Genomic DNA, 15,575 nt, shown 5'->3' on the forward strand with positions numbered 1-15,575 from the left:
TTTTTTTTTGAAAGGGGTTAGAGGTGGAGGCATCATGAGCCTGCCTACAAACCACGTACCAGTTCTGCTTGGCTGGCTAGGAAGAGCATCACAGCCTGACAGTGAAAAGCCTTCTTCAGTGGAAAGCATTTTCATGTGCACAGGAAAATAGGAACCTAGATTCTTCTGAGAATAACATGGACAAAAGGCTTCTCTTCACTATTTGAGCAATAATAGCATCATGTGGTTAACCTACACTTCAGCTAAAAATCTAAAATCCTAAACTAAAGTGTCCTTTCAACTTCTGCTGAAGAGTTAAATTGTTTACAGTGTCATATACCATTAAAAACATCTTGTTTTGGTTTTCTGTACTCCTGAACAAGGACACATTGCAATGGATGTGTTTTTTTTTTTTTTTTTTTTTTAAATTTCACTTGCTGAAGGTTTTCAGATATACAAATGCTCGAATGTGAAATTGATGAGGATACACAGAACTGTACTACTAACAAGTTGGTTTATTTCCTGAGTTATCAAATGTCGTAGCAGATAATTCTAAGTTGTGCACAGCCTTACAAATGAAACCTTGTAGCATTGGGTCCTTTCTTATGATCCCTCTGATAGTAAAATGCCAAAGTAACAATGTAATGGATTTGATTACACAGAAGGTCTCAGTTGGAGTCCTGATACTAATACACAAACATCCATAAGCTGAGAAGATGGTATTGTTTTACTGATTTAGAGACTGTCAGAATACATCCCTGCTTTACTGAGGGTAAGAAAAGGGAAGAAGTTGAGGTTAAATATCTGGAATACCAGATTGTTTTGATTATTTGTGGTACTGCCCTTATTTCTTTTATCTCTTGGTACTTTCAGCGTGTCTTTTTGAAACACTTGCTTATTGTTGAGATTTGAAGACAAAACAAAATCTTTAGTGCACTCCTTTGCAGGTATGTAATCTGTTTTAATTCAAATTCTGTAAACATACTAGTTCTACCAGGATAATCCACAGGGAAAATCACATAACACATAGCATAATAAGAACAATATGTTATACTTTTTCTCAAAAAAAAAAAATCACAAAACAACAGCTTCATTTTTGTACCATAGTAATATCAGTGAACAGCAGCTGAACAAGTGACAAAACCAAAAAGAAAACAACCCCAAACATTAATATTCTTATTGGTTTAAAAACTAGTAAGCTACACACAAGAGAAACTTCCAAAAGCTCAATTTGAAATGCAATATTAGAAGTCTTTAAATGTTTTATGAGTCTGGCAGGTTGGGACCCAATATTTGCTGTTTGGATTATATAAATAGACTTTCCATTGTAAACAAACCATTGTTTATTGCTGCTTAGTTTCAACATTTCCTACAGATTTGTCCTTTCCTTTTGGAATTTTAAAAATTTCTTTTGAATAAACTCCATCAACTGTAATTTGGAAGTTTTATGTTGAACAGTTACTATGCTATTTCATGCTGTACCACTCACTAAAATAGTTAAGAGGGAGGAAAAAAGAATCAGTGAAGCAAAATGACACAACCATGGATAGCAACCAGCTCAGCAAACCATCTAAACTGTAAAATAGTTCTGTGGATTTTTTTAAGGTCTTAGAAACTTTGCTGAAAGAAAATAAACATAATAAAATATATTGTCATTAAAACAGTGATTGTTGAATACCTTGAAGGGTATTTTAGGTTAACTACTATCTATGTGATTTGAAAATGAATATATGAGATTAAAGAAAAGTAAAACCTTTTCCATAATAATAAAAATAATCTTTTTCATTGGGTCAAAATGGGAAATGTTTTAATTCAATGTTCAAAGGAATATTCAATGATCAATAGTACAACTAAGTCTTTAAAGGGTGTAAGCTCACATCTCTTTGAAAAAGACTTCTGAATGTAGGAAAGGCAGTCACCAGAGTTCGGATCAACCAGACAAAAACTTCCAGTCTATGAAGGAAGGGGAAAGTTATTTTCTTTCTTCATTTCATATACATTACTTTACCTTAAAGAACTTCTCTGCCTGTAATATGTTCATGATACTGCTCCTTTTTCTAGTCTGCTCTCCCTTGGCTGTGTGTCTTGGGGTAAAACAATGCTGGGCCCACCAAGGAACACAAGCAGCTGGACTCTTCCACACCCCTACTTCTGGCAGGGTAGTTCAGCAATTAACCCTCTTTATGACCCCCAGCTGACCTAAATTACCAGCCACCTTCTCTGTTAGGCATGCTCAGAAATAGCTTGTTCTAACTATACTGTGCAACTTAACCACCTGCCTCCTCTCCAGGTCTTATCGTGGGACTGGGGGACGGGAGGAGAGGATCAAGGAAACACAGCGGGCAGAACACTTGAAATATAGCTGCTACCAGCATTTGCTAGTTTACTCCTGAGGGTTCCAAATAAGAAACTTACTTCAGAAAAAGGAAGGATTTAATATTCAAAGGATTGTTCAGAGGATTGATCTCACTACCAGTTTCATTTCTAGGGGTGGGGATTTTTTGGTTTTGCTTGTTTGTGTGTGTGCTTTTTTGTGTGATTTTTTTTTTAAGGAGGTCCTCAGAGGATGATTATTATTTTTGTAACTATAGAGATGTCAGGGCACCAGGACTCTTATTTTTCAAATTTACTTTTAAATCTTATGTGCATCATGCTCCTTTAAATATACTCTGTTATGGAGCTCTGTGAAAGCCCAAATTAATGGTATTTATTTACAGTAGCTGAAGCTCTGCCTCAGTGAGTACTCCCTAGTGCAATTTCCTTCAAAGCTGAGCTGCTCAATAGGAGTTAATCCTCTGAACAGCTTTGTAAGTCTGACACTAAAGGGTTATTTCCAAAACCAGCTTTTCTGTATACAAGATAGGTGGCTAAAATGTTCTTTTAGGCTGCAGACCCTAGGAGTAGAAGCTGCCCGTCAAATTCTCAGAGTGTATTGTTCAAGGTGTAAGCAAGACAACATAAAAGACATTTCCAAAACACACACATTCCTGGAAAAGCGTGTTGGGCTAAGGATAAGACATAGTGTCACAGCTGTGCCTTGCTGGGATGTGGTGTCAGGGTATGTGTGGGCTCAGGGTGACCACTGCTCCTGTGACATCTCAGGCAAAAGGTTCCACCCCAAGGCTAGAGACCCACAGCTTCCAAACACTAAACTGGACCAGGCTTTTCACTGCCACATGAAATGCTGGTTCATCCAGCATCACGTCTGCCAAATCACTCAGGAAATGGGAGACCCTTCCCAGTTCTCTCCCAGCCTGCATTAGACAGGTAAGCATACTCTCTCCCCTGTCGTTTGAAGCTGAGCTCTTGCACAGCAACAGCTCATCTTTTTGGGATGAAGAAGAGCCTGCAGGGCTTGGTAGGACTCTCTTCCACCAAGAGGGTCCTTGTCTCTGCTTTTTTTAATAGCTTTTTTGTTGTTGCTGCTCTTTTCAAGTCAATGCATTGAGAGTTATGAGAAGAGGATGAGCCATGGGAACCACAGGATAACTGAGTGACGAGTTTGCCAACATATCCTTTAAAGCAGGGAGGCTTAGGAATACTGAGATAGCCTCAGAAGTGTGTGCTCAGATACTACTGGGGCAGGCTGCCACCATGCCACAGGACTGACTAGTGCCACTGCTCTGACTAATTTCTTGGCCCTGATTAAGCCTGATTCATTAAACTGTAGATTTACCTTACTATCTGTGCTATAGTCTTATATATCTCACATACAACTTAGGATATAATGTTTGAGCTAGAAATACTAAAGGAAATGCACAAAGCTATCTAATACAAGTTTCAAAAGATTATTTCCCCACTATCCACATTGTTAGCCTGTATAGCTAGATAAAATAATTAATATGAATTACTAGCCATGGCTGACATATTTCTTCTAACCTTATGCTTACTTATAAAGACAACTTTGTAGTTTTAGAAAAAAAGCATCTCAGTGGTTCTAAAGAGTATTTAACACCTGTCTTAAGAGTTTATTCAATTAGATTGTTACACTAAACAATTAATTTGTAGCATTAACCAGTAAATTAAATAAAATATTTAAATGATCAATAGCTTATAAGATTTTATCTAAGATATAAAGTATTTCTTTTTTTCTTCAATACTTTTCTCTGTGCTGATGTCTGTATGTGTATTTGAAAAGAGGAATGTTAGGAATATTTGCATGTATTAAAATTAATCTCTTTTTTCCCTCTGAAATAAACCTGTCTTAAGCAGATATTTATTATTTTTTTTGAAATGTCTATAATTTACCCAACAACAGTAGAATGGGAGGAACCTTCCTACAGAACTCTGTCAGAATATTTTGAAATTAGAAGAAAAAAAGGTTGAGCACCTCTGTATGTATTTTTATGGATCATAAAGGAAGATATCACCGAGAATTCAATGAGCTGTGAAACATTCTAAATCATACTTTTGACAATACCTGGCTGCAGTATGTTCCACAAAGCTGTGTGATAACACTGGTGGTGCATTGTGCAAAATACTGGTTTTTTTATACTGCATAATGTGTGTTAGGCATTATGGTACTTGGTTCTTCCAGCCAGGTTAGGGAAAATGAGCCCATCATGCTTTGTACAGAGTAATGTAGAGCTGTGAATCAGACTGAACACAGGACATTGTTTCCAGTTTCTGATGAAGGAGAAGAAGTTGAATACTATGGGAAAGTGTTTTGTGCTCAACATAGCACACTGTTGTGTGCTTAAGTGTTTGCCAATTTCTCCTAATCTTTTTAAAGATTACAGAATCTGGTTTTGTTTTTGTTGATTTCTTGCCACATTTTTCACTTCCTTTCATAAATTTCTCTACATTTCTATAATGATGATTTTCAAAGAAATAAAAGTTTAGCATGTATCATTCTTTGGTAAGAAGTCATAACAATTCCTTTTTCATGTATTTTCTGTTTTTCCTTGCAACCATCTCAAATCATAACAATTTCAAAAAAGCAGTTCTGGATATCTCCTGTCACAGCCCGTTATCTATGGAAAAGCAGGAAATATTACAATTAACATCCACAAGGAAAAAATTATTTTATGTAATTTATTCTAAGTATAGGAGCAGTGATGAGAATAAACATTTAACTGAAACCCTTATTTTGGTTATTGGTATGGAATGGCCAAACCAGACAATGAATTTTGTGCCATTTTCTATGCCCACTCTGACTTGCTATCATACAATTTTCAAAAAAGACTGAAAACTATGTGTCAGCTGATTAAAAATTAACTTCATGTCAAATATTCTCACAGGAAAAAATCTACTGTAAAATATATTAATGCACTTGAAAATCTCAGGATTGTAAGAGAACATAGTAAATCTGTTGAATCTCCTGAAGATCTCTGTATCAAAGCAACAAATAAACCCAATGAAATTCATTCTTTAAGACTTTAAATGTGATTTTTAAAAAGATTAACTTCTTAATATTTGAGAACCTATTACTTTTTGAGCTTGCATTCAGTTTAAAAGGAAATATTGTCTCCATTACAGCTAACAATATTCATATCAATATGGACATTGTCAAATGCTTAAATTCTATTTAATCATACTTAAACCTCAGTTACTTTCATATGTGTTTTGTGTCTGTAAAAATCTGTCAAGTTGCATAAATTTATAAAAATCTCTACAAAGTGAATCTTCCATTTTCTCCAATAGCACCACCAGTTCGCCAGCAGATTCTAATATTTAGGTTTCTAAGCACAATGAAATTTAAATAATTGCTGAATATACAAGACCTTCACTCATCACCTTTTACTGTCTTTTAAGGACCTGGACAGGGAGACAAACTTATTGTTTCAACAAGGGAGTCAATATTCTTTGTGGTTTCTTTCATTCCACCATAAGTTTATCCTTGTTTCCAATATACCTCACCTTTTTATCTAAAATAAAAAGTGAAGAGCATTTATTTATACTATCAAGTACAAACACAGCACACTTCATGTAGTGCAAGACCTTATAACTGCAGAATTCATATATCCAGCCCTTTGATTTTAAAGTTATGTCACTACAGTGGTGTTGCACAGTCATTATCTTCTACTTACAAAACATAGGCAGGCATTTTGACCAGTTCTATGTGGCTAAAAATGTAAAATTCTAATATGTCCTCTTGTGTAATAAGTGTGTTTGGAAAGAGTCACAAGTATTTTCCGTTGATGTATGGAAAAATGAAATTTTCTGGTGCTGTTGGATCTATTCTCATAATCAAAGAGCAGCGTTTCACACTTTTTTCACTGTTCACTCCATTCCGTGTGTGGATAAAAGCCACACTTACTCCTTTGCAGCAGGCATAAAAAAAGCCAAAATACACTGATATTAAACACTAAAGCAGAGATTAATTGGAACTCATTACTCCTTCCTTTTTAGTATTTTGTAAATAATTCTATATTTCATGCTAAAATGCACAGCCATTCAAGAGAGTTATATTATCTAATGGAAAACTACCCTGCAGTTTCTAGGTTACCAGATGAAAACTAGCACATGTAGCTGGTGAGCTAAGTCTGAGTAGAGGTTTATATGCTACAGGCTGATGCTCTTTGTCAGTTCCTAGAGATCAAATATCTCAAAAAACCTTACTCCTCATAGTATTGCCTTTTAGACTAGAAAGCTGAACAAGCATGAAGTTAATTCCTTTTCTGACAAATGCAGTACATAGATATGATTAACGATTGACCTTTTTTTCTCTTTGCCGTAAGCGGGTAAGGGTCGTCACAGATTGTCTGCACTTAGCAACTTCTAAATAAATGGGTGCCTGAAGGCTGTATTTTGTACTTAAATTATTGCTATAGAGAGCACTTTAAAACACTTTTGCCCTCAGACATTCAATTTCAACCCCTCTTCCAGCAAAGTCTTATTAACTTGGAACAAAACTTGATTATAGTTTTCTGCATCCCAATAGGATTTCTATACATGTGTTGTGGAATGAAGTATTTTTCCTGAAATATCATGGTAGACTTTTGACAAAACAAAAGACAGCAGCTATTGTCAATGTCTCAACAAACTCCTTTGGTTTGTCAATACATTTTCAAGTTTGACTTGTAGATTTTGTGGAACCAAAAAAAAGAAAACAAATGCAGCAAAACCTCCCAAGGACAGAACTTGATACATGTGACCACATGTCTGCCACAAAAAGTAATGTCTGAGTATTTACTCGTAAAACAGCAAACTCCCTGCTACAAGAGATTCTCCTTTCTTTTTCCTTTACATGAGCAGATGAAAGTGTTTCAAAGGAGTACTCACAGACAATTTAAACTATAAATAATGACATGTAGCTGATTAAAAAATGGGACTATTCAAGTTCCTTAGCACCATTTGATGATTTATTAGCACTCTCTTTCAATTTCACCTTTTCTGTACCAAGTGACTTCAAAATCAAAAGTACCAGCATGCATCAATCTATAATATTCACAGTAAAGATATATTAGCAATTATATTTAGTAATTCCATGTGTTATTAGTTCATAGGAGTGAATATATTGTTATCAAAGGGTGATTAAAAAAATGTAAATCATGGTTACAATTATAGATTCATATCACATCCTCCAAAACAGAAATAAAAGCAAAAGCTTTATTTTATTTCTTCTGTTTTATCATTTACTAATGTTAAGTTCCATTTCTACCAGCTGCACCTGGTTACCACTGAAGGCATTTTGTTGCCCTCCATCCCTTCACAGCTCATTAGCTGAAAACAGGGAGCAACTCTGGGGTCAGGAGTAGTCTGTGTGCCTCGCACAGGAAGAAAGCCGAGACTGGATCAGGGTCCCATGGGGTCCCTGGGTCTATTTAAAGGCCGCTGTAGTCTCTAGGCAGGCAGCTCTACCACATGCTCCAAAAGAGAGTTTTCTTTCTGGTGGGAGCACTAGGAGCTGTACAAAGTAGTTTCAGTGGCCATCACTTAGGATATCAACAGGCATATGCCAGGAATTAAAACAATTCCATGAAAACAGAATTTTCTGGCAAACTGCTGTCACAGTGTCTGCCTGGTTCTCAAGGAGCTTTTTTGAGGAACATTGTGGAAGCTGTGTGAATACGCCAACGATGCAGTGATATCATCTGCTGTTCTGGAGTTGCATCCACTGGCTCCTGAATACTTTTGTGCTTCAGGCTGCCAGTTATCTTAGACTGTGTTACAGTACATTGTAAAGTTGCACCCTCATTTTCAAATTCTAGTGTGCTTGGGTTTGGTCTCTACAAGAAATAGTTCCCAACAGGTCAGATTTGGTATAGATTGCTTTTGTTCTGTAGCTTTGTTCAATTTTCTGTGTATTGTAGGAGACCACAAAGGTATTTTATAAATGTATGAGTTGAGAAGATGGTTGCATTATGCAATGAAAGAAAAATATTTAGTAAAACTGTTATATATGGCCATATATATAGCCAAGGCTGTTATAATGCCCTGTTCCCTCCCTTTTTTTGGTGTGTTTTCTTTGAAAATAGCATCTACATTTTCATTAACTTGACTATATTCAGGTACTGCATAGGAAGACAAAGCCACAGACAGCAACTGTTCCTCAGGAAACAAAAAGAGAACATTACATAGATCTTACACTTTTTATAGAAATACTAAGTTGAGGATTTAGATAGGTTCTTTAGGTATATGGACACTGGAACTATAAATCATATTCTCCTGTTTTGCCTTTTCCCCACTTTTGGGCTGTGTAGAATATGTAATTATTAAATGACTAGTATTTAAGTCATAGAGGAAAGAAGTTACTTGAACACAGTGTTGAAACCTGCAGAACATATTGAAAACTTAATCTAAGGAGCTTAAAAGAAAATATATATAATTTTAGGGCAAGTGAAAGAATCCCAGTTGCAAAGGAATAAAAATAACTGACCATTTCTCCAAAAGGCAAATATTTGGCAAAGCTGCACTGAGTAACAGAATCACACCATTATAGTTTTGTATCAATTTTCGCATTTAAAGTTTGCAAATTGGAATTTTTCCCTAGGCAAAATGTCAACTGAATCTTTTTCTTAAATGAAAGTGTGAATGGAGCATCCTTGATGGGTACAGCTCTGAGAGCACCATAGGTACAGCGCCTTGACAGCGTGGGAGAGCAGTTTTTCATTTTAGCTCATCAAAATACTCTCTGTAGGGAGCCATTCTATTCCTGAGTATGGCAGCACTGTGAGAAGGAAAAGAGGTAGTGAATGAGACAAGGAAAAACGGGAAAAATAAATAAAGGTGATTGTGGTGGGGTAGAACTCTTTCATTCAAGTGGACCACAAAGCTTTTTTATTCAGCAGCCGTTCACTGAAAGCTGTAAGTGTGCAAGGTCTCTTAGCCAGGAAAATGGTTGGAGAAAAGCTGACCATATTGTATCAGTAAATGTTTAATCAAAAGCAGAAGTTTCTTCCATACCTTTTAATACATATATATATATATAATGTGCATATATAAAACAACCCAACAGCACTTTTTCAGTTAAATTATAGTACATAAAACCAATTGTTTAATTGGAAAAGAGTCTGTGTGTCTCGTCCTTGGTACATTTCCTCAACCTGTCCTGAGAAACAACCAATGAACTGAATTCCTCTGGTAATCATGGCAATAGTTTCACTCTGGGAACAGAACACAAGGCTCCTCAGATCATAGAAGAGGGCAAAATTTTCTCCTCACAATTTCAAACAATTCAGGGCATCACAAGGAGTACATAAATATTTGATAACAGTTACAAAAATCTAAGTGTTCAGGATAGATAAAATTCATTCCCCACCTATAGGTATGCCTTCCAACTTATTCCCTCATTACTGATTACAAACAACTACTACAGTTCCTTTTTAAAAGACGTCTTCCAAAGACAGAAAATTTCCATTGAGAGGTACTCATCCTCCTTTTGAGAGCAAACAGATGCTTGACACATGATCATACAAGATACAATGTGCATCTAGAACAGAAATCTGAGAAGGAAACACAGAAAATCAAAGTAACGCTGACCAGAAAGACAAGACCAGAGCTCAGCTCTACCATGTCTGGCCCAGCTGTGGCACTGGCAGCTGCCAGCTGGGCAAGTGGGCCACTTTTTTTTGCTTGAAGAACAGTTTTCCCGCTTTTTAAAGTTAGGCTTGCAGGCATGGTTACCTAAATAATTTGCGAACGAGAAGACTTTGCAGCAGTTCTGAGGACAAGACTGTGCTGCTGATAGGGATGCTCACAGCTCTTAGGGGCATGGTGAAAATTGCACATGTAAGGGAAGAATTTGTGCCCCAGGAATTTAAGATTAGAGCTGGACCACGCAATAGCCTTACCTTGATGCACCAAACCCTATTCCCAACAACACATATCAGCCTGCTACTCCAGTATTTGTTGGTGTCTGGCCCAAAGAACACCCAACTACCCTCTAGGGCAGTGAGTGAGCCCACGTGGATCTGGAGGTGACCCCTGCAGCACTGATGCCACATCTCGAATAGGTGACATTTCAGTGCCTCCAGCGGGAATTGTAGGCTGTGGCAGGGACCTACAGAGGTTGCAGGTGAAGACGGGCTGTCCTGCTGGTCGGGGCGGGAAGGAAGGCCCCAGCGTCGAACGCGCCATTGCAATGGAGCCCCAGAAGGGACCTTTTCTGGTCATGCAGAAACCTTCACACCAACCAACACAGTTTCATTTGTTTCCACCACTTTCTTACAACACAGACGTGTCCCCCTTCCTCCCTCCCCCCAACCCCCCAGCCCCCTCCTTTCTGAACATATCAACAAAAGGAACGGCAAAATAAATAAATAAAGACTTAGCCTCTGCTTCGGGGAAGCCGCCTCTCCAGGTTTCCGCATCGGCGGCGCCCCGGCTGGAGCTGGTGGGCATCAGTTTTCACGGCAAATGGTGGGTGCAGAGGGGGCCAGCGGCTCCCCGGTCCTGGCGGGAGCTCCAGGCTCAGCTGTCCGTGTGGGCCGGCTGCCCCCGGCTGTCATTGCACCAGCCCCGAGCCGTAGCTGAAGGCGTAGCTGCTGGCCAGCGACAGCGGCTGCTGGTGCTCCTCGCCCTGCTCCGACGGGTAGCTGGGAAATGTCTGCGCCCGGGACACCTTGGCTGAGCCGAGGTTGTGACCTGGAGCGGGGAGACATGAACACAAAGCATGTAAGTGAGCTTTGAAGCCTTTCTCCACGGACACAGACTCCAGCGGATTAACTTCTTACTGTCCCAGGGTGCCTGGAGAGCAGAGTTGCTCCATTGGGCCATTCTGGGGCTGCGGAAGAGGGTATTCCCTGTGGCTGAGGGTGCAAGTGGCTGACAGAGTCCCAGCCAAGGCCAAAGGTCCCAGACCCAACTCAGACATAATTTAGGGTCAGAATTATTTTTTAAAATTTCAGAGTGTTGTATTTGTGTGTTTTCTACTTAATAAGTCTTAGTTATATCAGTTAGGACTGAGAAATAACCAGTGCACATCTTGTTTACCTGAAGCACTGCCTATGAAAGTAATGCCAGGGGTTTCAAAGGGATTAGTCCCAAAAATGCCACTTCATTTGTCCTTTGAACATGATGCCAGTTTATCAGGTAAGCAAAGCACCACTGTAATTCCAAAATGAACTGAAGGTGGGATAGGGCAGAATACTGTCTGGGAAGAGGATATGCAAGACGCTTTTTCAGATGGGCTTATGAATCTCATATAACCATTGCTTTAATCAGCAATATGGGAAACCACATGTGAAAAGCCAGTGATGAAACTCAGGTAACACTGATGACCCAATTCTATAACCTGATAGTTTTCCTACCTCATATTGCCTTTTGAAACGGAGATTTACTTAGTAGCAAAAAACAAACTTCCAAAATGCATATCTTAATGCAATGTGTCTTTTTTTTTTTTTTTTGAATTTTATATTGAAGTTTGAATTTAAAATGGCTTTACATAATGCTTTTAAAACTATCTTAATATACTTATTATCTGTAGGAATGCAAAATCATATTTCTATGTCAACCACAGAGGTATTAAAGAATAGCTGCAATGGTATAGCCTCAAATACTAAAGAATACAGCTCATGCTGACATTGTTTCAAAACAGTTAAGCAGCTGGGCCAGTAGTGGTGGAACCATGAATGATGTTCACTGGACTTGGGAAAACTTTTCCTCACTTTTCATTTGGAAAAGTTTGATCATAACACTTCCTCATGAAAAAAACCCCATGGCTCCCCCTGTACATGAGACTATCAGAGCAATGCTGGGACCAAGACAGAAAAAAACCCAACTAAATGAAAAATAGAATAAAAGGTACATCTTAGTGACACTGAAGACAATAAAACCAGAATCTGAATTCCCAGTGGCATGTTAATGATCATAAAATTGGTTTCATGGCACAAGCAAGCAGGATGAATTTTTTATGTGTATTTTCACTCTTCATTCATTGGGTTAAATTGACACTGGCTATCAAAACTTGACTGAGATGAAAAGATTAAATGTTTTCTGCTTCAAGAAGCTTTTGTATCAAACTGAATTAAAGTTTATGGTGAGCTCTGAGCTACGCAGTAGTTGACAATGTGAATAGTCTTAAAGGTTTTATTGCTTTGACTAACTTTTAACCATTATATTAAATAAGGCCTTTATTGGTTTTTTACTTTTATTTGGGATTACATCACAATTATGGTCACTTTATGGCTTAATCTAATGCAAACCTAAGCATGAGAAGATGAATGATTCTAGATTTTAATTCTATGTTCCAAATCTGCTGCATTTCCATCTCAGGAAGTAAAGTCTTGCTTTCCTTTCATCCAGAAACTAGGATCATATGTCTTTTAAATGCCATAAGGAATTGATTTCCTATGTAAAATGTGTCTCTTTCCTACTAATAAAGATAAATAAAATATGTCAAGGTATAACTTTCTTTCATGTATTTTATCCAAAGAGTATAAAACAATTTCTGTGACAATGAGCAGGAGTAAATAGACTTACCAACCACAGAGTTCCTTAAACTCAGGTCAATTTGTATGATGTGCTGTATCTTGTATAATTAATTTAAAATCCACTTTTGTAGAATAGTGTAGCTTTAATACAGTGATGAAGAGTGGTACTAATACACTAATTTCTAGCCACTAATTTCTAGACAAGGAATTCAGGTGGTGTCTTAGAATGTGGAAGATGAATTTAAACCTATTAGGGTTAAAAAAGAAATTAAATTCAGGTCTTTAATTTCCTCTATATATGCCCCAAAAACCAACATATCCCTTGCTGTTCTTCAAAGGAAAATTTGTAGATGCTAAATATCACAACAGGGCTGGTTTTTGCCATTCTGTAACCAAAGGGGTTAAGGATGAAAGTTCTTTCCTCCTAACTGCTCGTATATGCAGTAAAAGATAAGAGAGACAGATAGAAAAGGTTAAGGCACACCTGACAGAACCAAGAGGTCTAGGATGTCTGGTTGAGGCTCAAGCTGAACAATATGACATTGATCTATGAAAATAATAACAAAAAGAATAGAGGACGTTGGTTCAAATGAAATGAGAAAGCTGTGGGTAATAGAAAAGTTACGAGTTTGGAAAGAATGGATCTAGGCAATATATTTACTTTCAACTTTTATTTTTTTTTTAAACAATTAATGATGTCAATATACTTCAATAAATGAATAAGAAAATGGTGGTGACAGAATAATAAATAGTCTAAAGGTTCCAAGTTGACTTAAGTCTGCTAAGTTGCAAATTTCCAAAATTTAGGATACTTTCCAGGTTTTTTTGTTAAAATTCAGCATATCACATACTGGAAATTCTATGTTACAATAGAGACTTTTATTTTCATTCCTAAGTATTTTAAGATTCATACAGCTGATCAGCCTTATGGAGTCCTAGGTACTGCAGTGTCTCCAAAGTTACACTTTATGTCAGCAGTAAGGATTTTGAAACTAAAGATACAGGTAAAGTTTTTTTGCAGTAAACGATTAAAGTTCCACAACTTTCTAAGTTTTCTCCTTCAGTTATATTTGGGCCTTAGAAGGTTAAGAGAGAAGAAGAAGAAGAATAAGAATACTACTATTTGTGGATTTCGCAGCTCTTTGGTACCACAGCTGCTTTTAAGAATACAAAACTAACTCTTCCCTACAATTATTCTGGAGTCAGCATAAGAGGAATTTGATGATTTCATGACCTGAAGACACCAGTGGAGCTGGGTGAGGTTTTTCCCCCCATGGCTTACAGAGGAAAAGTTGCTTTTTTTTCTGTTCCAGGACAGAACCTTGGAAACATAAGTATTATTCAGCCTTCTTCATCCTTTATTCAAATTTACTCTCAGGATTATAGAATACAATGAAGCTGCAGTCCAAAGCAATTAGGTATGAATGATCCATCAAGAAAATTTAATGTAACCCAGTAAATTACATTAAATTAGATTTTTCCTGATCTTAATTATGTTGGAAGCAGAGGCAGTATACACCAGGATCTTATTTCATGGCATGGTGCTTATTTATAACAATTCTTTAGAGGAAAAACCCAATGGTTTCCTAGTAACCGCAGTGACTGATGTACATATAAGTAGATCGATCACAACTTCTGAGAGAAAACTTGCAGTACTAAGCTAAATGAAAAGGAAAAATAAAAAGAGAAGAGATCCAGGGATAAGCTTTAAAAGCTCCCTTACTGCTGCTTATTGGGAGATGTTTCTGTTTTAGATTCAGAATTGAAATTCTTAACCAGAAGGCAGGCACCAACCCTTTTCCTTTTCTAAATGAAATAAAGGTCACTCTTTTCTTTTCCAATACAAGAGTTCAAGGGATTCTCATCTGATGTTCATTGGTTAAAACACTCGTCTCTGATGTACAAGTCCTGTGTCAAAATTCCCCTCTGCTTGTGGGTAAGGTTCAACATTACACTTTCAGTAGAAAAGCAGCTGAAAACATTCCCTTTCTGCTCTGTACTGACATCACTGTCCCTCAGCTGAGCCATCGAGACTGCAAAGCTGCTTTGTAGACTGGAGCACTTTGGTCATCTGGTTTGCAAGAGCCCTACAAATCTCTGTACTGGCAAAGCTGAGGAGCAGGAACAAGCAGCCAAGGGGAAGAGATGGCAGGTTTTTTCTCAGGCTGGTTTCCCTGCCAGATGGTTTGTTTGGCAAATGATGACCTGTGAGCAACGTGCCACCAAATGTAGTCACCACCAGACTGATCACAGCTCTGATGCAGGAGCAATTTTGAAACCCTGTGACTAAGCTTTTCCCATACAAGATCTAATAAAAGTTTATGTTTCTGCAGTACAGTGATTAAAAATTAATAGAGCCAGAGGCTCCTGTGTTTCAGCTTCTGTTGCAGGCCTTTAATTACCTTATATGAGATAGCCATTAGGTAAAAACAAAGACATTTGCAGCTGCACAGCAAGCTTTCATCTGGGATTTCTTAACCTCTGAACAGATGACTTTACAAACAAAAGGATGTACTTCTAATGCATTTCTATTTTTCTAGGTAAGAATAATAAATTTATTTTTGAAAATAAAATTTTGTATTTCCATTTCCAAGATTATGAGCACAAAATTGAAGTCATTAAATTAGAGCGAATTGGATATCTTTACTAGTATTGCGTTTTGTGTTCGGGAGTCTCTGAGACTTAATGATTGCAAGAGTTCTGCAATTGCTATAGATGTCTCTATAAATGCTATAGAAAAACACGTGTGCTCAAAAGAAATTTCTGTGACTCAATCAGTAC

At 37.4% G+C, this 15,575-nt stretch overlaps 1 protein-coding gene and 1 long non-coding RNA gene across 2 annotated transcripts in view; both read right to left on the reverse strand.

Annotated features, from left to right (window-relative positions):
* Positions 1–4,982: 4,982 nt before the first annotated feature.
* LOC146768353 (uncharacterized) lies at positions 4,983–5,340 on the reverse strand. The gene is made up of 2 exons (XR_014952842.1): positions 5,198–5,340; positions 4,983–5,129 (listed from the first exon to the last, which is right to left on the reverse strand). It is a non-coding gene; the product is annotated as an uncharacterized LOC146768353 (long non-coding RNA).
* Positions 5,341–9,282: 3,942 nt separating this feature from the next.
* The window catches only part of DOK6 (docking protein 6), a 246,983-nt gene continuing 240,690 nt past the window's right edge, over positions 9,283–15,575 (reverse strand). The window contains exon 8 of the mRNA XM_021530883.4: positions 9,283–11,007. Coding sequence (XP_021386558.1) covers positions 10,868–11,007 — 140 coding nt within the window. The 3' untranslated portion in view covers positions 9,283–10,867. The remainder of the gene's footprint in view (positions 11,008–15,575) is intronic.

This window comes from Lonchura striata, chromosome 2 (genome assembly GCF_050655825.1).
Source record: "Lonchura striata isolate lonStrDom1 chromosome 2, ASM5065582v1, whole genome shotgun sequence".
In the NCBI taxonomy this organism is placed as follows: domain Eukaryota; kingdom Metazoa; phylum Chordata; class Aves; order Passeriformes; family Estrildidae; genus Lonchura; species Lonchura striata.